This window comes from Danio rerio, chromosome 22 (assembly GCF_052040795.2).
Source record: "Danio rerio strain M-AB ecotype USA chromosome 22, GRCz13ab, whole genome shotgun sequence".
NCBI classification, from domain to species: domain Eukaryota; kingdom Metazoa; phylum Chordata; class Actinopteri; order Cypriniformes; family Danionidae; genus Danio; species Danio rerio.
In genome coordinates this window covers 22,996,708-23,022,500 of record NC_141042.1, presented here as the reverse complement: position 1 = coordinate 23,022,500, position 25,793 = coordinate 22,996,708, and the positions used below count along the sequence as shown (strand labels likewise).

At 36.7% G+C, this 25,793-nt stretch overlaps 1 protein-coding gene across 12 annotated transcripts in view; it reads left to right on the top strand.

The window, feature by feature from the left end:
- Positions 1-25,793, top strand: part of camsap2a (calmodulin regulated spectrin-associated protein family, member 2a) — a 75,221-nt gene that overhangs the window by 11,687 nt on the left and 37,741 nt on the right. For all 12 annotated transcript variants that reach the window (XM_087302975.1, XM_087302974.1, XM_087302968.1 and 9 more), the window contains exon 2: positions 5,517-5,776. In XM_087302975.1, coding sequence (XP_087159101.1) covers positions 5,517-5,776 — 260 coding nt within the window. The remainder of the gene's footprint in view (positions 1-5,516; positions 5,777-25,793) is intronic.

The window sequence follows — 25,793 nt, the reverse complement described above, 5'->3', positions numbered from 1 at the left end:
CAAGGAGCTCCTGGTTACAAACATACAGCGGGGAATCGATCAGCCTCCCTACTGTTGCCATGGCAACCACGGCCCGGCTCCACACACTTATATATTTGACTTATGTTGTCAGCGCCTTGTGGCTCTGAGACCATCAGCAAAATGTTCATCTGTCAATTCTGAAATTTTATCAGTTTAATGTTAAGAAAACATCCAATGTGCAATTTTAAGGATTACTTTAGTCACACTTTATCAATTTGTGCCTGCAGGTTTCAGCTGCGTATTTTTAAAATATATTTTCTACATTTTTTTTTATCTCCAATTCACCACCACATACACCAAACTACAGTTTCATTCATGCCTATATTCTGAAAGGTTTAAATAGAGGGTTTGCGTATGCATATTATTATTATGTTCATTTTTTTAGTAGTTTTTTTTATTAGATTTTTTTATTTAATTATACCTGCAGTGTTTTGTCTTAAATAACAGCTGATGTGTTTTTTTATAACACAACATTCTTCTTGATAGGTTTCAAAATTATGTTGGTAATTACTGAAACTGAGTTGACTTGGTTCATGTCTTACCTAATAAAAAGGCTTCATATTGATCAAAAGTACATTTTGGGATACCACAAGGCACAGATCTTGGTCCCTTGCTTTTTTATGGATTTTAATTTTCTTTTCTTCATATACACTCACGTGACACTTTATTAGAAACACCTGATTAGTACCGAGTTGAACCCCCTTTTGTCTTCAGAACTGTGTTAATCCTTTGTGGCATAGATTCAACAAGATACTGGAAATATTCCTCAGAGATTTTGGTCAGTATTGACATGATAGCATTATGTAATTGCTGGAGATTTGTCGGCTGCACATCCATGATGTGAATCTCCCATTTCACCACATCCCAAAGGTGCTCTATTGGATTGAGGTCTGGTGACTTTGGAGGCCATTTTAGTACAGTGAACTCATTGTCATGTTCAAGAAACCAGTCTGAGATGATTCACGCTTTGTGACATGTGTTATCCTGCTGGAAGTAGCCATCAGAAGATTGTGGTCATAAAGGGATGGACATGGTCAGCAACAATACTCTGGTAGGCTGTGGCATTGACACAGTCTACCTGATGCTCAATTGGTACTAATGAGCCTTAAAGGGCACCTATGGTGAAAAAGCTACTTTTAAAGCTGTTTGGACAGACATGTGTGTTAGTATAGTGTATATACTATCATATTGGGGTGAAATAAACACAGCCAGTCCTTTTTTTTTTTCAAATTTACAAAATAAAAACGATGGACCAATTGGAGCGGTTTTTAGATCGACCGCAACTTGATGTAGGAGTTTGTTCCCCCACCCACCAATATTGATTGACAGCTGCGTGCATTAACATATCTGCCTGGTAATGAATATAATCATATAAACAAGACAGGACGAGCGCAAAGCTACCGGTAATAAAAGTCTGTTCAGTTTGCTAGGATCATCAATCATCATGAAACGTGATCAAGAGTGAGTTTTACAATTTTAACATGTTTTAAAACAGTGCACGTGTGTAATGAAGTACAGCGATTCACTTCATCAGCACAGGGTGGCTGGGCAGGAATGACTAGCCTTAAAGGCCCAGTGAAAAAAAAACAGCAACAACCTTTTCCCAGCTTTAATACAGACACTTCAAACAGCTACAATAAATACTCTGATGGGTGTTTTGAGCTGAAACTTTACAGACACGTTCTGGGGACACAAATTATAGTCTAATATTAAATATGACAAAAGGGGTAACCTATGTGCCCTTTAAAGGGCCAAGAAACCCTCCTGTCTCAGCAGGGTGTTTTCACACCTCTAATTTGAAAAAAGTCAGGAAAGTGGGTGTGTCCAGCTCTCTTTAGGTGGGAGTGTCGGGGCAGGGAAAAGAGGGAAGGTTTTGCATAAAAATGGGAGTTTCCATTTAGGCACACACTGATTTTCACATAGGCAAAACGAACACAGACGCAGGGGAGAAAGACAGTGACCACATTTACATAGCACAGTAATCAAATTTTTTGCCAAATTATTAATTTGCTGACATTAACTGCAGTTTGGCACTTTCACTTTCATTCAGGAACAGTTCATGCATGCCCCCTGTGACAAGCAAAATATTGGATGCTAGGAACTGCTGGAAGAGTGTAGTTTTAATGGAATGTTTGATACCGCACGGGGAATGGGAGAAAAACACTGGACAATCAACACTAACTAACTAACCAGTTTTCAAAAAATGCTAAAAGCTCTTGTTCCTTGCAAACGATTTTCTGTCACGTGCACTGTAATCCACACGTGAGTCCAGCTGCGCTCTCATAGCAGTGAATGGAAAAAAAAAACCTTCGCTACAGTTCAATTATAAACAAAATACTGACGACCTGCGTCTCCAAACAATTCTTGTTCTTCCACTTGTTTTGGCATATCTATGCCATCTGAACCCTGTAACGGGTAAAAACAGTCTTCAAAGCTATCATGCATATAAATGAAGTTGCACCTCATTCACAATAGATTGGTTAATAGATAGCGCACTGATAGCGCTCTGATTGGTTTGAACTAAGTCTTTCTCATGAATTAATGCTGCACACTCAGAGACGTCACGATGTACTCGTCGATACAGACATCCACACTCCTCTCTGAATTACAAGCAAGGATCTAATTACCGTGATTCAGCTTCAAAAAATGGTTTTAAACCGAAGGAACGAATTTGCTCAAAATAACGCAAAAACAACAATTTTTTCACTTTTTAGTGAAATATATGTGTTCTAATAGTGTTTATAGCAGCGTGGGACACATATATGACTGTGAACTGTTGCGTTAACGAGCAGTTGTACAGGTGTACCTAATAAAGTGGCCGGTGAGTGCATGTTAATCTGATTTGGCACAATCTACATAGTAAAAAGTACTATAGAAATAAAGATTGAATTTAATCTACAACAGCTTTGTTTTCCTTATCCGGAGTGATTCAAATCTGTTTTGCCATAACAACACAATCATATTAAACGCAGAAAATTGAAAGCATGTGCAGGTGATCAGGATGTGTAAGGACGCAGGCGCTCTCCCAAACTCTCACCCATCTCCATAAATAGCTGAACATCTCTGTTCTCCATGGATACAGTGACCTCATTCGCGTCTATGAACCCATTTAGTGATGATAATGATATTTTTGATTTTATGGATGTGTGGTAGACGCTGTCTTGCTTCTTTTAAGGGCTTTCTCCTTTCCTTCATCTCCATGGGTGAGGGTAAATTAGTCTTGTACAGAGGATCGGAAAATACCGAGCTGAGTTATGGCTATATTTAGCTGTTCTGAAGATGAAAAGTACTTTGATCTTTGAAATTCTGAGAAAAATCTTGCCGGCTCAGCTGTCTATTGTGATATAATGGATTGAAGATGTCTTAATATGTGTAGGTAATCTTATTTAGTCGCAACCAGATGATTTTTGTCAAATGTATGATTATTTTTTAAGATTACACAAGATGATGTACAGTAGTAACACATGACAAAAATTCTGAATAAAACTAATTTCAACATGCAAGAATTATTTAAAAAAGCGCTGATCAATAATTCAGTCAATAATTCATATTACATTATGGCAGTATCCAATTATTAAAATGACATATTACATACTCCAGATTAGCAAAACAAAGAATCCACTAAACTATAAAATGACATGAACTTGTTACATATTTTCTGTTTATTAAATGGATAATCCAGTTACATTATGGCCAGTAGTGGATATAATCGATCCTGCAATTATATAGAGCTGTGACGAGAAGTGGTTTGAGAAATACATTGTGAATCAACTCTGATATTTTCCAAATGCATCATTGCTCTCTTCTGAATCAATTCTGTGCATAGTTTTGAACAGCAGAGAGTGCTCTAGCTAGGCTAGTTTTGAATAGCAGATGACTCTCTACGCTAGTTTTGAACAGCAGTTGGCTCTTTAAAAGCTAGTTTCGAACAGAAGATACCGCTCTAGGCTAGTTTTGAACAGCAGTTGGCTTTCTAAGCTGGTTTCAAACAGCAGAGAGTGCTCTAGGCTAGTTTTGAACAGCTGATAGCGCTCTACGCTTTGAACAGCAGTTGGCTCTTTTAAAAGCTAGTTTCGAACAGAAGATATCGCTCTAGGCTAGTTTTGAACAGCAGATGGCACTCTAGGCTGGTTTTGAACTGCAAATGGCATTCTAAGCTTGTTTTGAACAGCAGATGGCGCAGTACGCTAGTTTTTAACAGCAGTTGACACTTTAAAAGCTAGTTTCCAACATAAGATATTGCTCTAGGCTAGTTTTGAAAATCAGATGGAGCTCTAAGCTAGTTTCAAGCAGCAAATAGTGCTCTAGGCTAGTTTTGAACAGCAGATAGCGCTCCAAGCTAGTTTTAGTCAGCAGTTAGCTCACTAGGCTAGTTTTGAACAGCAGAGAGTGTTCTAGGCTAGTTTTGAACAGCAGAGAGTGTTCTAGGCTAGTTTTGAACAGCAGATGGCGCTCTCTGCTAGTTTTGAACAGCAGTTGGCTGTTTAAGAGCTAGTTTCCAACATAGGATAGTGCTCTAAGTTAGTTTTAAACAGCAGATAGTGCTCCAAGCTAGTTTTGAACAGCAGTTAGCTCTTTAAGCTAATTTCAAACAGCAGAGAGTGTTCTAGGCTAGTTTTAAACAGCAGTTGGCTCTTTAAAAGCTAGTTTCAAACATAAGATATCGCTCTAGGCTAGTTTTGAACAGCAGAGAGTGCTCTAGGCTAGTATTAAACAGCACTGAACTGTAGATGGCTCTCTAAGCTAGTTTCGAACAACAGATGGTGCTCTAGGCTAGTTTTGAACAGGAAATCACTCTCTAAGCTAGTTTTGAACTGCAGGTGGTGCTGTAAGCTAGTTTTAGTCAGCAGTTGGTGCTCTGAGCTAGTTCTGAACAGCAGATGGTGCTCTAGGCTAGTTTTGAACAGCAAATGGCGCTTTAAGCTTGTTTTAAACAGCAGATGGTGCTGTAAGCTAATTTTAAACAGTAGATGGTGCTCTAGGCTAGTTTTGAACAGCAAAAAGCACTTTAGGCTAGTTTTGAACAATAGATGGTGCTTCCTGCTACTTTTTATCTGAACACTTGAATGCTAACAGGGAAGAGCCATTGTGCGTTTGGCTTTGAGCCATGTACGTTGGCTTTTATGTCACAAAACTAATGTAAACAGCTCACTATAAACGCTCTTGTAATTTGCTTAAACCTTTCCAACCTTTATTAATAGCTATTTTAAGTTAAAGTGATATTTGTAAGAAATTGCGAACGCAGTACGACTGTTTGTAAAGCATACAGTGCAATCTGCTGTTAAAAACTTTTCTCTGTATTGAGTCAAGAGAGAATAGCGTATATGCATTAAGAAAATCTGAAAATCGATTTCTCAAACAAATGTTCATATACAGTCTTCTTTAAATGAATAAAAAACAGTATATCAAACTAAAACTGTCAAACAAATAAAGTCAGGCATCATAGCGTTATAGCATCTTGTGTGTAACAATAATTGTGTTGTGTCACCTCACAGACAGTGTTCCTGAAGAGCTGAACGAGCCCTTCTACAAGGACCAGTATGAGCAGGAGCACCTGAAGCCGCCGGTGGCTGATCTGCTGCTGTCAGCGGAGCTCTACTGCAGAGCTGGAAGTCTGATCCTGAAGAGTGACGCTGTCAAACCTCTCCTGGGCCACGATGCGGTCATCCAGGCTCTGGCGCAGAAGGGCCTTTACGTCACCGACCAGGAGAGACTTGTGACTGAGAGAGACCTGCAGAAGAAACCTATTCAGATGGTGAGAGGACCTCTGTTTAAGCATTTTATTTACACCGACTTGTGGTAAAATGTTTGTAAATGATCATATATTTTTAGGCATCCAGTTAAAGGGATCATTCACCCAGAAAAATAAACTTACCTCAATATTTATTTACACTCAAGTGGTTCAAAACTGTCATGAATTTCTTTCTTATGTTGAACAAAAAAGAAGATATTCTGAAGAATGTTGGAAAAGAAAACATAGTAGAAACAAAACATACCGTGGAAGTCAATGGCTGTTCTTTTCAGCAGTCTTCAGAATATCATCCTTTGTGTTCAACAGAAGAAAGAAGCTCAAACGATTACTAAATGATGACCGAATTTTTATTTTTGGGTGAACTATCCCTTTAAGGCCGCTTTTAGTAATTTGTTGCGTCTGAATAATTATTACCTATTAACTATTTCAGATAAAACTGAAGAGCTGTCGTCCTAAAATGACTCATAAAAGCAGATAAACTCATAAAAGCTGATAAAAGTTTAAGCCAAAAGTCCCATCTCTCATGATATTTACTATTTATAGTAATACTAATAATGACATATAAATTCTGGCTTATACCAATAAATCAATTTTTACTTACTAATAAATTAAAGATATTAAAACCAATTCTATCCAAGTTTCAAATAAAATCCATCATTTTAAATGCTACACATAGACTTTGCCACAGATTTGAATTATTTTAAAAATGTAACTGCAGACAACTAAGCAAGTAATCTTTATTTCACAAAATTATTTACAACTTGTGTAACTAATCCATAATTTTTAGCTGTAGTATTTTGTATCAAGGGATCATTTAATTATTGGGGCGATAATTATAAAATAAATAAGCATTTATTTGTTGCAATATGGCAGCCACTATATCATGTTTAACATTACCTTATGATTTTGTTTATGATTTTGATTATCATAGACAAATTGTGCTAAAGCTGGGTCGGTACTTTAAAATAATACACGTTTGTATTTAAAATGTCCATATTAATAAATGTTCTCTTTAAAGCTTTTGGGAGAACTACCCCGTTATTTCAGAGTGCAGATTGCATAAGTTTTATTGATATATTTTGTAAACTACTTTGAGGAATCTAAACTTTGAGGCTTGAACCAATGACTTTGTTGCTGTGAGGCCACAACACTACCTACTGTGCCACTGCATCGCCTATATATACAGTTGAAGTCAGAATTATTAGCCCCCCTTTGAATTAGTTTTTCTTTTTTAAATATTTCCTAAATTATGTTTAACAGAGCAAGGAAATTTTAACACTATGTCTAATAATATTTTTTCTTCGGGAGAAAGTCTTATTTGTTTTATTTCGGTTAGAATTAAATTTTTAAACAATATTTTAAGGTCAAAATTTTTAACCCCTTTAAGCTATATTTTTGTCCATAGTCAACAGAACAAACCATCGTTATACAACAACTTGCCTAGCCTAACCTGCCTAGTTAACCTAATTAACCTAGTTAAGCCTTTAAATGTCACTTTAAGCTGTATAGAAGTGTCTTGAAAAATATTTAGTAAAATATTATTTACTGTCATCATGTCAAAAATAAAATAAATCAGTTATTAGAGATTATTTATTAAAACTATTATGTTTAGTAATGTGTTGAAAAAATCTGCTCTCCGTTAAACAGAAATTTTGGAAAAAAATAAACAGGAGGGCTAATAATTCATGGGACCTAATAATTCTGACTTCAACTGTATATTTAGTTGAGTAATCCATACGGAGAACGAACCACTGTATTTTACTTTTGCATTACTAACAAAAACATAAGTCATTTTTAACAGTTACAACATGAGTGATAAATGATGAAAAATATGACAACTAGGCATGAACAATTGTGCTTACGCTAACATTGTATTACGTTAAAAGTCCCAGGATCCCACATCTCATAACTCTCTCAGTTTTATGTCCTGAATCTTGTCACATTTGTTTAACTGGAGATGTATTTCAGCCTCATAGCGTCTGCTTTAAAGATATAAAGGGTGCCGTTGTTGTGTGAGTGACTTCCTGTTGATATTTAATTACCGCTCCGCTGTTTGCTGTGCCTCTGGCTTCCTCAGCCTCGACCAAACACATATCATCGCTAACAATCTGCTCTTGCTGCGTGAAGAACAATTTTGCATAGTGCCAATAATGATATAGTTACTATATCCCATGCTCCCCATGACGAATCTATTATTTTCATTACACTAAATGATCATGTCGCGCTGCTGGTGGCTGTGTCTTTACAGTTCAGAGAAGTTTCTGCATGTAGCTGATAGTGTGCATTGATTCAGGCCTTGATCTACACAAACCAATGAACGGTTCGTCATCTTGAACTCTGAGGCCACAAATCCTCATTAGCGTCAGAAAGCTGTCCATCTGTCTGCTCTTCTACAACAGTAAGCTGCCTCAATACCAGACCCTGAGTCTTCCAGAGCTCCACTTTAAATTGGGTCTGTGGCAGTCAGGTTTTGAGAATACTACAGCCTTTAACAACATAATTTAAGGGATTATTATTTTAAAAACTTTCACTAGGGCTGGGCGATATTGGAAAAAAAAAAATGATCACAATATCATGTTTTATATCATTCAATATAGATAGTTATTAAATATTTTTAACAATACATTTAGGAATATAAGATTTTTATTTATTTAACCACCTTATTTTATTTACGCTCAGTGGGTAGCGCTGTCGCCTCACAGCAAGAAGGTCGCTGGGTCAGGTGGCATTTCTGTGTGGAATTTGCATGTTCTCCCTGTGTTTGCGTGGGTTTCCTCTGGGTGCTCCGGGTTCCCCCACAAGTCCAAAGACATGTGAATTGGGTAAGCAAAATTGTCCGTAGTGTATGTGTGTGAATAAGAGTGTATGGGTGTTTCCATGTGATGGGTTGCAGCTGGAAGGGCATCCGCTGTGTAAAACGTACTGGATAAGTTGGTGATTCAATCCGCTGTGGTGACCCCAGAATAATAAAGGGACTAAGTTAATAAATAAATAGTTTATTATATAATAAATATAAATAAATAAATGAATGAATGAATTTTAATTTACCAACATTACCAAGGCAAATAGTTTTATTAATCAAATACAAAAATATTTAAACAAAATATCTCATCTCTTTATAATAAAATAAACATAATAAGGATACAGCAAACCTCAAACACTGTCAATGACACAAATTATGATGATCAAATCTGAGCTTAAGTAAAGGAATCAATCGTCAATATTCAAATGTATACTGCAACATTACAAATTGTGAAGTTGGATGACTACATTACCCCCTATGTAAAAAGATCTTTCAGATGGAGTGCAAGTGACTAGGATGCACAAGAATAGAAACCAAAAAGCCACTCGGGCGACATGCTTAAATCCTTTTTTATTTACAATCTCCTCACTGCCACTATACAGCACTCATTTTCACGTTTGTTGTTATTCTGACCTGAAGTGACAAGCACGTGGGTGTGATTCCTTGACCATTACAATGGGCTTTGCGCTCGCACTCCCCTGACATCTCTCGTAACAAGGCGACCATCAAGTGTTTTCTCAGAGGATAACAAATTAAATCATTGCTGCAGCTTGGATAAAAATTTATGGGGAAAAGTAAAAAGCAATGCAGTGTTTGGATGCTTGTTTGTCTGAGGTAATTAGTCTACCATTTTTACTGAAATGTGTATATTCCATACAAAATGTGAAGCAGAAGCAGAGTTCTACTTACATGAATCGCGTTGCACATTTTAATAAAACTATATCAATTCATACCGAAACTACATACCAAACTTTTTATTAATTTTGACAATGGTGTTCGGTCAATAAATACGGATACGGATTTTATCGTCCAGCCCTAATTTTGATTCATCAAGGTGTGAAAAATGACTAAAAGCTGTCAAATTACAGGTTTCCTCCAGGTGCTCCGGTTTCCTTCACAATCCAAAGACAAGTATTGAATTGAAAAAGAAAGAATTGGCTGGGCTAAATGTCCATAGTGTATGAGTGTGAATGAGTGTGTATAGAAGTTGATGGGTTGCATGCTGGATAAGTTGGATGAATGAATGTCTCATAAGTTTCATTTATAAACGTTTAAAACACACAAAATCTGCAAAAGCTCATGTCTGGTCTGAGCTCCTCTCCCAGAGTATCATCGGCCTATATCGATTAATGATTGCCTCCTGTATTCGAAGGCAGGCTTTTTTCGCCATATTGACTGTTACACTTTTTCCCCATTCAAAACTATACGAGTGATATGTCTTGTATATTCTATAGTCTTTGATATTATGTCAGGGCTTTGGTGTGACTTTTGGTGTTAATGCTGGATCTATTGTTGGGCCTGTATTATTTTTTAAAGTAAAACTCCCATTTTAAAAAAGCTCATTTTGGAATTATCCTGAATTTCAACAGTTGAGTTACACAATTTTTGAATTCATTTACCCAATTTAGACCGTTAGCATTTTGCTCCAAATGACATTTTTTAAACAGCAGAGTTCGATAATTTTCTCATTTAGAGCTTGACTCTTTTGTAGTTATGTTGTGTCTTAAGACTGATGGAAAATGAAAAGTTAAATTTTCTAGTCTTGCAGTATATGGTTCGGAATTTCCCAGTGATGGGCTGCAGCTGGAAAAGCATCCGAAAATGAATGAATGAAGTAATGAATGAATGAATGAATGAATGAATGAATGAAAAATATGGTGAGGAACTATGCTTTTATTCTGGCGTAATAATCAAGGAACTTTACCGCCTTACCATGGCAACAGCAAGTAAAATAATACTACACAGTGCCTGGAAATAGTCTCCAGATTGGTAACTTCCAATGTGACAAAGGGAGCATATGATTGTATGAAATGCTGCAGTTTATATATTTTTTTATATCTATTTTCACTTCTTTTGTATAATTATTATTGCGCCAATTTTGACTCACTAAAGCCAGGCACAGTGCGGTTTATATATATATATATATATATATATATATATATATATATATATATATATATATATATATATATATATATTTTTTTTTTTTTTCTTTTTTTCTTTTCTAAAACCAAATTAAATCAAGAAATTGGATGCTGGTTATTATTGATGATTTCTTTTATTGATCCATTCCATCCTTAAAAGTTGCAATTTGATCTAGTCAACTTTGCTTGTCTTCTTTGTTGTGGATAAAGGTGACAGGACTCCTGCTGTTTTTTCAGAAACTGCCTTACACATTATTAAGGTTTGACTGCACCAACCGAATGACTGCGCCGGTTTACTATCAATAATTCAGCATGGTTGCTATTTTTGATGTGCGAGAGGCAAAACCTGTCAAAATTTGGGGATCAGAGTTGCATCTGCTTGTGCTTCTTGACAATAATAAAGAGCTTTATCATACACCCTTATGAAAAGTTAACTTTTGAGGCTTTAGAACAGATGGTTTTGCCCTCTTGAGTTATATAAACGAACAGCATTTTTGATAGATTACTCTAAAAGGGATAGTTCACCAAAAAATTATATTGTTAATTTACTCAGATATGTACAGTTAAGATTTAATGGGCTTTTTTTTAATTAATTCAATTCAACCGTAATCTTTTTACATTTTTAGCTAGAGCCTTTGCCCTGATATCCATATAATTGAAGTCAAGTCAAGTTGAGCTTTATTGTCATGTGGAGACATATATTGGAATGAAATGTCGTGTCTTGCAGGACCACATATCATAAATATGACCACAACACTTGACATAAGAGCTATTTTACACCTATACATAACTAACATACCGGAGCAGTAATCTACCTATACTAACTACCAACTATACATATACTATAAATACTTAACTATACACATAAGACAGACTATACAAGTACTTTGATATAAGAGAGAACAATATTGTGCAAAAAAGGTAGAAGAAAACAAGTCGCAACTGTAATTGAGTGTTTGGTGCATATGGAGTGTCTTTCTACAGGTGGTTTGTCAAGCCCACTCACTTGTGTGAGGCACAATTCATTAACGCACATTGTTTTTTTTTCTAGTGATAGCGTGTTTCAGGATTGTTAGAAAATGTCTCGTGCAAATGTGCAAACTGGTGCAAGTGTCGGTTAAACGGTAAGAGAGATGAAAGTGTGTGTTTTCTACAGATTTTCAAAAGATCTTATTGGCCATAAAAATCGCTCAGTGCAACAAAGTGAACATTATTCACAAATGTATTAGGTTATTTATAGCCTGGGCAAAATAAAATACGCTAATAAAAATAAAATAAAATAAGTTCTGTATAAGCATCTTGTGCCATAATGACATATGTGTTAGAAATATGTTGTTGAACCTGACTTCATCAAGTGTTTTTGCGCTAGAATAATTTTCAAATTAGTGCATATTTCATAAATAATGTCTCATTTACATATTTAAACAGCAATTAAAAGCAATTAAAAAAAATGCACAATACCAAAAAATATTTTGTGATACTTGATTCTTCTATGATCACTGTCCCATAAATAACTGTTGAAGTATGATGTTAGATTTTAGTATTTTTGGCCCTATTCATCTGCATTTAATGTATTTAAATGAGGTCTATTGTGATTGGACAGTGATACATATTTGAAATATCTTAAAACCTTTTTTCTGTATTCTTGCAGGCTCCAAAGGAGCATATGGTGATTGGGTATTCCGTGCTTTTCCCCTTTTTGACATTGTTATTAATAAAAGGACATTTCTTTGAAAGATTACAGACATTTCCTGGAGAAATGTATGTTTAATTTTTCTAAAATCTTTAATATTATATTAGAATGTTTCCCAGTACTGGGTTGCGGCTGGAAGGGCATCCATTGCATAAAACAAATGCTGAACAAGTTAGCGGTTCATTCTGCTGTGGCAACCCCTGATGAATAAAGGGACTAAGCAAAGGAAAATGAATGTTATAATGTTTGATAGCAAATTCAATGATTAAATAACATGAGCTATTTCTGTAACTTTTTTTTATATGGTTTTTGTAATTAAACAGGCATTTAATGAATGTAAATGAGGTCTATTGTGATTGGATTGTGATATGTTAATGTGTATAAAGCTCTTTGATTTCATATATAGTGACATTCTTAGTTAGCATAGCCTGGCTGGACTTTGTAGGAAGTTTTGGAAATCCAAATGAGAAAAGAGAAACTCCTTTTTAAAATGTATTTTCAGAAAAGGCCTTCTTTGCTATGCTTTATATCTGCCTCTGTATAGAAGAATTGTATTTGCTCCATCAGCTCGTCCACCCACACTGAACCCCGCATTCATTCTACATTATAGACTGGCTCAAAAATACATCCAAAGCACACGTATGCAGCTCACGCTCTCACCCACACAGTCACGCCACACGGAGAGAAAATTGGCATAATTGTCATTGTGTTCGGGGTATAATTCATTTTTTAAAACAATAGATGTGATACAACATAAAAAAAATGTTTAAAACATTGTGTGTTATTTTAATAATAATAAAGTATATACAGTTGAAGTCGAAATTATTAGCCCCCCTGTTTATTTTTTCCCCAATTTCTGTTTATCAGAGAGATTTTGTCAAAACAAACATAATTGTTTTGATAACTCATTTCTATTAACCAAATTATTTTATCTTTGGCATGATGACAGTAAATAATAATTGACTAGATGTTTTTCAAGACACTTCTATACAGCTTAAAGTGACATTTAAAAGCTTAACTGGGTTAATTAGGTAAACTAGTAGGCAGGATAGGGTAATTAAGCAAGTTATTGTATAACGATGGTTTGTTCTGTAGACCAGGGTTCCCAAACTTTTCAGCCCACAACCCCCAAAATGACAATTCCAGTGACTCGCGACCCCCAATATCCTGTAAGGTGGTTATAAATACAGAAACCTTGCATGCAATGGCACACACACCAATAGACCCTAGTCTATTCTTCAATTATTTTTTTTATGTATGTGAGTGCTGTAAATGGGCCAGAAAGTTTAACCTGGTGTTATAAAATCAATCCGCTGCATGTGATGCTCTGCTGTGTCTTTAATATAATTTGATTACCCCAGCGGTCGCAATCCAATAAAACTAGTTACTATAAGCTACTATAGTAACTTTATAGTATATAGTAACTACTATTTCTTCTCTTGTGTAGGTTATGGATAAAATATGGTAATTCTTATGGTTTAATAAAAATAAATAGATTTTTGGAAATCACCAGGCGACCCCCTACCACCCCACCCCCCGCCGCCCCCCTTCATTGTCCCGCGACCTCTCTGGGGGTCCCGACCCCCACTTTGAGAACCACTGCTGTAGACTATCAAAAAAATGTATTGCTTATAGGGGGATCATAATTTTGTCCTTCAAATGCAATGACTGTAAAAAATATGGACGACGCGACAGCCCTTTTTCCCATTGAACGCCTTGAGGGCAAAACGCCTGCTTGACGGGCACAAACTGTCGCAAAAGACTGCTGAAATTGGAGCCAGACATGCGCAGAAGGATTGTCTGATGGAGCCAGAGGAGGAGCCGCGAAAATGAGCGGAGTCGAGCTTCCAATCAAACGCTTTATGTAAAATCAACTACGCCCCCCGAACTTCTCAGCATGCGTTTGCTGTCATATCAACACAAATGGATGTAATAACGTTAACAAATATGAGGGTTTTATATATTCAATCGCGCCAGCTCCAGGCCGCAGCTCATAACTTACTCGCGGCGTCGCGGGCTGATTCCGGCTCACATGCGGCAGCGCCGGCTCGCTCGGCCGCCGCATCTGGCTCGATTGACTCGGCTGGAATTGGGTAGTGAGTCCAGGCATCCGGAGTAGGTCCAGCAGAGGTAACATTAGTCAGTCTGAGCTCTAAGAGATAAGTCTCCGGCAGGCGAGAATCTAGCCGGAACTGTGTTTTGCTATCTGGGTGGCTAGGCGTGTAACAGCAAACTAATAAAGCCCGAAAAAAGCCCTGAACTTAGCGAATAAACAGTGTTCCACCAGGATCATGTATGTCAGAAACTATAGTTTACTGCTGAACTCATTTTGTCATGGTAAAATAACACAGAAATCGAATAATAACATTTCAGTCTACTTCAGTCTCCTGCCGAAGCTCAGACGCGCTGCTTTGAGAAACTGTCAATCACAGCTGTCAATCACGATGACACGCCCAGCATTAAATTACTGCTAAAAACAAACTGTTTACAAAAATGAAGATCTGCACCCATTTCAGCACAATAACCAGTGCCTTAATCCACCAGAACTATCTTTCGGGACATTTTATTGCAAGTGTAATATTTTTTTTTATTTGGGCTCAAGTTTCCTTCATTAACACGGAGGAGGCGGGCTTTATGACTTGTACTGCAGCCAGCCCCCAGGGGGCGATCTAACGGCCGAAACCTTCACTCAAACGTAGGCTTGCGGCACACTTGTTCAAATGGTTTAAAAAACTGCTTTTATTCTAGCCAAAATAAAGCAAATAAGACTTTCTCCAGAAGAAACAATATTATCAGACATACGGTGAAAATTTCCTTGCTCTGTTAAACATCATTTGGGAAATATTTGAAAAAAAAAAAAATTCAAAGGGGGGGTTTAATAATTCTGACTTCAACTGTATATGAAACTGCTTTTATTCCAGACAAACTAAAAGAAATAGGAAAAAGAAGAAGAAAAATATAGGAAATACTGTAAAAAAATCTATTCATTTAAATTTCTTAATTTTCTTCAATATTGTGCATCCTATATGATGTATGATGTGCATACTATAATTGTTTTTTAACGAAACTCTCGAAATGTCGCTCTTAGGCCTGTTACAATAATCAATATATGGACTTATTGCACGTCTAATGGACATGACCTCAGTCATTTTTGGTGATGCAAAAGATATCTCCCATGCATAAAAAACAATTCTAGCAACATTTTAGCTTTTTGTGCAACCTCTCTATCTCTGTTGGAGGTGTCAGTATGGTTAAAAACACTGTAATATTTACCATATATTACTATAGTATATTTTTATGTGGGTGTCTGACAACTGAAAACAGATCTGACAGCAGATATCGCAGCCTCTGTTACTTTTTACGTTGTATTTTTTTGTTAACACATTATTATTTATTTAGGATATGCGCTTTCACATTCTGATTCCAATGCCTAGTTGTTAAATTGTTAATATGACAACAAAATCTTTAACAAAATGACAAAAACAATTCTAAAGAATAAAATATTATGTGTTTTTTGCAAGAGTATAGTTGAATTGTGATGATATTATATTGTAGCTCTGGCATTATATAATGAGTGGCATAAAATGGTCTTAAAATTACAATAATATTGTTTATCGTAATATACTTTGGTCCAATATATCGCACAACAAAAAATAGATATCGGTATAGATATTGAGACTCTGAGAATGAATTGTGCTTCATTAAGAGCAATGAATGTTTTGACAAGTGTAAATGATCAGAGATGCAAGTATACAGCTTTTTAGTGGCATGACTCTATATCAGTCCTTGGCAGACAATGAGAGGGAGACATATTTAGCACTGCTGGCTCTTGAGGGATGGATGTTATTTACATACAGACGCAGTAAGGAATTAATGATGTGAAAGCGCTGGGAACATTTTATGCGAAAACTTGAACAGCAATGCATTGCAGCTACTATCTTTCTGGTCTTTTAGTTGTATCTGTAGTTTTCACGTCTGAATTTGAGCAGTCCAATAATGTTTGTCGTTTACATACATCTGCATGGTATGAACTGGGGGTGAAGTTATGGCATTCGAGACGTAGACTTCTGCATAATTCAGGGCAGTATGCACACTTGACCTACTTCATATCTTTTTGCATCTGTGTTTATCAATTCTGAAGCCATGTTGTTATTATTACTTTCATGTATTTGGATTGGATTGGAAAACATTCTGTTTAAAACATTTTTACTGTACTGATGCAGGCTCCCAAGGCGCTCATGGTGATTTGGGTATTCTCTGCTTTTCCGCTTTTTGACATTGTTATTAATTAAATGGACATCTCTTCAAAAAAGTACAGAGATTTCCTGGAGAAATATATATTTAATCCTTTTAAAATATTCAATGTTATGTTAGAATGTTTGGTAGCGAGACAAATTATTAATTCATTCATTCATTTTCTTTTCGGCTTAAGCCTGGTTTATACTTTTGCGTCAAGTGACCGATGTAACCCACGGCGCATGCAACGCTCGTAGCTGTGCATGTATACTACTGTGCGCTGTCTCTGTTGGTCTGCTTTAACACTTCCGAAACGCTAGTTGGCAGTGAGGTGTTAATGTGTCTCTGTGTCGAGTTTCTTCTCTGGTGCTTTGTTTTACATTCTGAAGAAGATTTCTATTCTCTCAGTGTGAAGTATTTTCTAAGTGTAAAGCAGTTAATTTTCTCTTCACAAAATGTATGTAGTGTTTGCAGCAAACATGCCAGCCTGTGTTAAAAATACAGTGATATGTCTGTGTAAGATGAGAGTGCCTGCACAGAAGCAACACTAGGAGAAGGCTGAGTGACTGATTGTGTAGAATAACTGAATATGTAAAGCACTGATTATATAGGTTAAATACTTCTATGAAGCTATATGTGTCAGAAGTTATAATGAGTAACATATTATCAAGTGATTATGCTTTCATGACAATGTATGTAAACACTTAATCCTTTTGCATAAGTTGCATCTATACTTTGCTGACATAGACCTGTAACATCTCTGCTGACATGAGCTAGTGGGCAGAGAGCCAAGAATAGCAGGACCCCTTAGACTAAAAACCTATTCAAAAATGGTCAAGAGTTAAAAAGAGACTTAGGGGTGTGTCAAATAATCCTGTATAAAAATTGTAACAAACACAGATACTTCAGAAGGAGCAGGAGAGACTTTAGAAGGTGCAGGAGAGACTTCAGAAGGTGTCCAGGAGAGACTTCAGAATGCTCTGGGGTCTGCTCTGCTCTTTCTCGGCTTTATTATGGAGAATAAAGTCTATTTTCTGATATTCGAAACCTCTGGTCTGATAATTTCTAATTGATAAGTCAAAACTTACGACAATTCCTGAATGTACAAGTGGCTCAGACTCGCTCATTTTGAGGCAGGAACCGGTGGAAGTGCAACAACTTTAACTATGAGGTAAACACAAAACAAAACTTTCCATCCGGAGCTCCTTCACAGGACTCCACACTTGTAAACAGTCACTCCATCTGGCTCGCGCCACTTGCACGGCTCAGACTCGTCAGCGCTACCAAGAGAGCTTGCGCTACGCATCGGTGCAACGTGTAGTTACATTTTTTGAGAGATGCATGTCAGCGACGCCGACGGCGTCAACTGGGCTATGCGTCAACGCGTAGGCTGCGCTGTAGCATATGTGTGCGCTTGATGCAGAAGTGTAAATCTTGGTGATTTAGGTAATTTAGGTGATTCGATTAACTTACGAGTAAAATGATATGAATTACCTTTTTTGGATTACATTGTTTAATTTCTAAGTTCTTGCTATAATTTAGATTTGATCCAAATAAATACATGCAATAACTTTTATTATATTGACACAAGTGCACACAGTGGTAGTAATTTTTGGGTGTTATTTGACTATATTTGTTATTTTTTGTTATTTGATGCTCTTGCAATCATTTTTACTGTACAGAAGCAGGCTCCCAGGGCGCACATGGGGATCGGGTTTTCCCAATCTTTTATTCGCTTTACAAATACAGCCTTGTTTTTACTATACTTCAAGCTTGTATTTCCTCATATGAGTCATCCAGAGCCATTCAGTTCCTTTCTGTCGATACTCACCCATTAGTTCTCATTCAACAGACAGACGTTGTCAATCAAATCCCTGCTGCGTTGTCATAAACAGTCACGGTCAGACTGAATGCTGTATGCACTGCGTCCCAGCCCGACTCTCTCTTCCACCCGCTGTTCGCACATGCTCTGTTGCCATAGTGATGCCCTGTAAAGGCGGGTGGCAGTGTGCTTGCAAGGTGGATCCATTAGTGCAAAGTGCAATTTCAATCCAAAAAGCCAAGGCTCAAGTAATCTTCAAATTGAGGATTTAAAGGGAAGGTGTATCAGCAGTATTCAGGACTTTTGCTTAGCTTGTGTCTTTCTTGGCTAGCTGCTATGATGTTTTTTTCTTCTTAGAAGACTCAGTAAGCAAAATCTATCTTGTCATGACAGGAAATCACCTCCTCTTACCTTAAATATTAAACCTGTTCAATATCTGATGTGCTGTTTGATTTTGCTCAGGGCAGTTGTTTCATCAGTAGATCCACTGGAAGGGAAGAAGAAATGCGGTTTTTGTGTGGTTGATGTAGTTCTCAGGCTGTCTCAGAGTGGCGAAGGAAGCCCCAGAGGAGAATGTCTCCAACAAAAGCCTGTTTACAAAGAGCCGTTTCTAACAGGTCACTGCTTTTTTATTAAGCGGCCATGGCTGGTGTGTCTCATCAGTATTGTCTAGTCTTAGATGCAGACAAAGATAAGCTTGTTTCCTTGAATTGACTGTGAAAGAGGAATTACTTAATTATGTTTGCGTTTAAATTGAGGATACTGAAAAATCAGGTATTTATTCTGTCTATCATTCTGTCATTGCGAAAACAACACTAGCACGTTAGCAACTTGCTGTAAAATAAAAAGCGTGCCAGCAACATGTTAAATATGGTCACAGCTTGCTAAAACATGTTAGCAGCATGCTTAATTATTTCAACAACTGTCATAAGAATGCTATCTATCTATCTGTCTGTCTGTCCGTCCCTCGTCCATCCGTTCATCTGTCTGTCCTCCTTTTTTTCCATCCATCCATCCATCCATTCATCCATCCATCCATCCATCCGTCTTCCTTTTTACCCATCCATCCATCTGTCTGTCTTCCCTTTTCTCCATTCATCTTTTTCTCTATTCATCTATTCATGTATCCATCTATCCACCCATGCATCCATCCATGTTTTCCTTTTTCTCTATACATCTATCTATCTATCTATCTATCTATCTATCTATCTATCTATCTATCTATCTATCTATCTATCTATCTATCTATCTATCCATCCATCCATCCATCCATCCATCCATCCATCCATCCATCCATCCATCCATCCATCCATCCATCCATCCATCCATCCATCCATCCATCCATCCATCCATCCATCCATCCATCAACTGTCTGTCTGTCTGTCTGTCTGTCCGTCTGTTTTCTCCATCCATCCGTTCGTCCGTCCATCCATCCATCCATTCATCCATCCATCCATCCATCCATCCATCCATCCATCAACTGTCTGTCTGTCCGTCTGTTTTCTCCATCCATCCATCCGTTCGTCCATCCGTTCGTCCATCCAACCGTTCGTCCATCCATCCATCCATCCATCCATCAACTGTCTGTCTGTCTGTCCGTCCGTCTGTTTTCTCCATCCATCCGTTCGTCCGTCCATCCATCCATCCATTCATCTATCCATCCGTCCATCCATCCATCCATCCATCCATCCATCCATCCATCAACTGTCTGTCTGTCTGTCCGTCTGTTTTCTCCATCCATCCGTTCGTCCGTCCATCCATCCATCCATCCATTTATCCATCCATCCATCCATCCATTTATCCATCCATCCATCAACTGTCTGTCTGTATGTCCATACGTCTGTTTTCTCCATCCATCCGTTCGTCCGTGCATCCATCCATTTATCCATCCATCCATCCATCCATCTATCTATCTATTCGTCCATCCATCCATCCATGCATCAATTTTATTTAAATTAGTCTTATAGTGTGAGTATCTCTATTTGCTTTTATGCTTCGTAGATCAGTGAGTGGAAACACAGGGCATTGCTTTATGAGAAATTCATTACAGGACAGTTTCTCCTATCTGCAAGGACAAACAAATATGAAAAAGTCGCATTTGGGTTCATGGGTTTTGCATTATATAATGGCCTAGTTTGGTGTTTCTTGACTGCGTTTGTTTTAAATCCTCAACAAGGATATGATTAAAAACACATGATTGGAAATCACTTTCTGTGGGAAATTATAGTATATAAAAAATCACTGGTAGATTTCACTTTAAGCATGTTGAGCTTTGGTGCTCGCACTAGAAACACAGGTTCAAATCCATCTTGCAACACCAAAAAAATAAGCCAAAACATTAAAGGGATATGTCACACAAAAATGAAACCTCATTATTTACTCTTTTTTTATTTGGTTTTAAACATTTATGATTTTCTTTCTTTGGTTAAACACAAAAAAAATGTATCTTGAAGAATGCTGGTTGCTGCCACCCATTAACTTACATTGTAGGGAAAAGAAAATACTATGTAAGTCAACGGGTGCCAGCTAACAGCAAGCGTTCTTCAAAACATCTTCAGCAGAGGAAAGAAATAGGTTTTAAACAAGTGAAGAGTGAGTAAATGGCTGAATTAATAAATCTTTGATGGTTTGAACCCTGCTGTGAAGCTGTTATGAAAAGGCCACAAGATCAAATCATTACACACTCTCTGACCATTCAGACTGCAAAATATTGAATCAATAAAAGGATTTATAAGTGCAATCAGCTTAAACGAGAAACCCGGCTCTTACGCAACTGACTATCTTCTGTTTTTATTCCTGCGATGAGACGTGGGAGTGTCACAGCTCATGTGGAGAGGAAATCAGACCCACTCAAGGGAGAAAATCGCTGACTGAACAGCATAACTCAGTGTCACTGGGGTCCGTCAGAGCCAATCCTTCCATCTAACTGCATTCATACGCGTCTGATTTGACAGAAAAGCTGCGCTGTGACATTCTGAACTACCTGTTCAGCTCAGTGAGTGCTTATATTTACAGCGAAGGGTCTGAAAGTTTGCCAGGCAGCAAAAAGTGCAGTGCTAAATAAAATGGAAACAATAAGATTAATTTATGAGATGTGAATTACATTTATTCTGAAGCACAAAAAGAAGATCAAAATTACAAAATACTTCCATTACTTCCATTACTTAGATTCCTTTTAGTTATGATCATTCATTGCACCTGCGGTGATTTGTTTAATGGGGTTAAAGGAAAATTCTGTTATTAATTACTTCCCCTCATGTTTTCTTAAATACCCCTGAAAATTTTATAAATCCTTGTAACACAAATTATGATATTTTAGATGAAATCCTGAAGCTCTCTCATCCTCCATAGGCAAATTTACTTAAAGACACTACAGCTATTTGGGCTCATGTGGTTTGGTTTATATATTGGCCTCATTTGGCGTTTGTTTTACATCTTTAACTAGAACATGATTATAAATACATGACTGATGGTGGCTCAGTGGTTAGCACTGCCGCCTTACAGCAAGAAGGTCACTGGTTCGAGTGGAGTTTGCATGTTTTCCCTGTGTTCATGTGGGTTTCCTCCGGGTGCTTTGGTTTTCCCCACAGTCCAAAGACATGCGCTATAGGTGAATTGAATTAACGAAATAGGCCGTAGTATGTGTGTGAATTTGGGTTGCAGCTGGAAGGGCCTCCGCTGTGTAAAACATATGCTGGATAAGTTGGCGGTTCATTGCACTGTGGTGCGCCCTGATGACTAAGGACTAAAGGATTAAGCCGAAGAAAAATGAATGAATGAATGATTTCACTTTAGGCATATTGAGCATTGGTGCTCGTACAAGATACATGGGTTCAAATCCAGCTTGCAACGCAAAAAAAACCCCTAAACATTAAAGGTATAGTACGCCTAAAAATGAAAGTTACCTCATCATTTACTCTCCCTCTTATGGTTTAAAACCTTTATGAGGAACACAGATTATGATATTTTAGATAACGTCCTAGATCTCTCTCTCTCATCCTCCATAGACAACAACAGTCCAGAGGCGTTTAAAGTTCAGAAAAGAAACCAAAAACATTATCAAAATATTTCATGTGACTTCAGTGATTCAACAGTGAAGCTCCAAAAAAAAAAAAAAACTGTAAAAACGTCTTTGCTTGCCAATGTCTTCTGCATCTATGAGCAATACGATGACTACAGTACGCATCAAAAAACGATTGGTTGAAAACAACTCAGCTTATGTTGGTTTAACCCAACAACTTGGGCTGTATCTAGGGCTGGACAATATTAGAAAAATATGACTTTGCAATATTACATTTATCTGCAATATTAATGCAATATGAATACAATTTCACCAATTAGCTTGAATAGCTCTATTCGGAAAGAATTCATTAATTTAGACTGATTTGGGATTAGTCTGGGTGTGAATCATTCATAAAATATAAGCATAGATACATTTAACAGATCAGTACAATAAAACAAAAATAAATGTACATATATTTAGAGTGCTTTATGGTTTCATTTAGAAACATTATTCAGGGACAGAAATTGAAGGATTACATGTAAAAACACTGTAAAATCTTCACTGTAAATAGGTAAGTAAGATAAATCTTTATTAAACTTATAAAAAGTAAACATTTTTTGTGCCTGAATGCAAAGTCACAGGTTTTGAAAACACATGCGGATGATACATTTTTATTATGCTTAAACTCTACAAATCTCATGTTTTTGAAATTATGGTTCTTGCTCAAATATAATCCCAACTTATGAACTCAACAATGTATATCCTGTGATCAGCACATTGCGATAATGATGCTGAAACTCTATATTGTTTAGCCCTAGTTGTATTACTTAAACCAAGTTTTTGTTCAAAATAACTACTATGCTGGATTGAATTGTAACCCAAAAATGGGTTAGAAATATAATCTATTATTCTTTGTGACAAAAAAAACCTAAATCTACAGCAATGAAGATTCAGCAATGAAAAATGTATCCATATAACAATAAAGATATATTTCATTTGTTTTTAAAAAGTATCATAATATCACAAATATGCTTGTGACAAATTTGAAAAAAAAAGTGACAAATTTGCTTGAAGACACTACAGTTATCTAATATAAAACATTTTAACACCAAGTGCATAAACAAAACATCCTAAGATATAGAATCATCACTACCCTAAGAAAATGACGTTTGTTCAAACCACTTTTTTAAAATTGCAATTTATGAGGATTTTTTGGGACAACCTAAAACAACAAATTGTGTTATGTTCATTCATTCATTCATATTCTGAACCGACAACTTATCCAGCACGTTTTTACGCAGCAGATGCCCTTCCAGCCGCAACCCATCTCTGGGAAACATCCACAAACACACTCATACACTCTGGACAATTTGGCTTATCCAATTCACCTGTACCGCATGTCTTTGGACTGTGGGGGAAACCGGAGCACTCGGAGGAAACCCATGCAGGGAGAACATGAAAACTCCACACTGAAACACCAACTGAGCCGAGGCTGGGTTATGTTCAGTCCACTTAAATTGGTATTAACTACTAAGTTAACTTAATTCCTTCATGTTGTCTCAAATCAAATCAATTATGTTTTCTTCATTTATTGACTGTTATTGTCCCTTATGTATGTACTTTAACCTGTCCACCAAGTTACCTTCACATACACATGCACACACACACACACACACACACACACACACACACACACACACACACACACACACACACACACACACACACACATACGCACCTACCAGTACCTGACTGTTGTTGTTGTTGTTTTGTTGTTTTCGTTGATATTTCTTTGTATTTGTATGATCCCAATTTATGTACCTTTTAGCATATTCTAATAAAAAATAAAAAGGCGCATAGTAATCTCATGCCAAGATCTGACATGATAGAGAAGATTTAGGTAAACAAAATCAGGGGTTTTTTTTTTAAAGTTTTTTTGCACTTTGAAATGCGGTACAGCTCAAATTTGCCTGTTTTTAGATCTGAGTTGGGAAGACTCAATGTTTTTAAATTGTATGTATTCTGACAGCTTGCAAAATGTAGACTAGCGAAAAGTGACAGTAATGCAAGATTGACTCACAAAAGACTTACCTTTGCTTAGGAGCTCAAGAAAGAAAAGAAAAAAAGTTTTAGAAATTATCCAGTAATATTTACAGCTATACAATCATTTGACTGCCTTTAAAAACATTGATGTTCAGTTAACTGAAAGGGCCGCCACTGTAACACTGTCTATCAGATGTGCTCAATTCGTCTTGTAGTGTTTCCTGATTTACTGTTTACCCACTGTGCAGCAGCTCCTTTCCCCAAGGTTTACTTTCAGCGAAACAAAATCAATACCCTCCTAAAGTGTCTTATCTCTCTGTGCACACAAGCCTTTTAAGAAGACAGACATGTATTAATTTGTGGTCAGGATGGGGTGGTAGGTTCTTTTTATTTGCCTGTACACAGAGGAACTGGTGGCCGTGACTGGGACAATCTGCTGTTTTGCTTTTTTATTTTAAAGGGATGAATTGAGGATGAGGTTAAAGACTTTATTATCACATTTACAGCTGCCTTTCTGTCAGATCGAACCATTGTCCTCTGGCATCAGCTTTATCAGCCACATACTAGTTGCTCACTCTATATTTTCTTTTTGTCAGATCCTTTTCTGTATAAACTAGGGCTGCATGATATTTTGAAAATGTAACATTGCGATATTTTGTAAGTCTGCGATGTATATTGCAATATGAATACAATTTCACCAGATGGCTTGAATATCCATTTGGAAAGAATGTATAATTGTTGGGATTGGGATGATTCTGTTGGTGTGTGCATCTGCTGCATAGAATCTAATAATCAAAGTAAAAGCATAGATAAATACAATAAAGAAAATGTTACGTTATGAAATATCGTTGTATTGTTTTCCAAATCTTACAGTTACTAATGGTACAATACTAAGTCATAGGCCTCTAATCACATGCAAATGATACATTATAGCAGTGGTTCCCAACCTTTTTCTTTGGGGCCCCCCCAATAAACATATACAAACATTGGAGCCCCCCCACCATATAAATACACACGCACGCACGCACGCATGCACACACATATGTACTGTGTGTGTATATATATATATATATATATATATATATATATATATATATATATATATATATATGTGTGTGTGTGTGTTTGTGTAATATTAATATATAGTAATATGTATAGAAAATATTAATTAATCAGTTTTAACTTGTCTTGGCCTTCAATAAAACCAAAATTTAGGTAGGCTTTGTCATACTGTCTAATCTTTTTCTTCGCCTCTGAAGAATCACTGCATTTACGT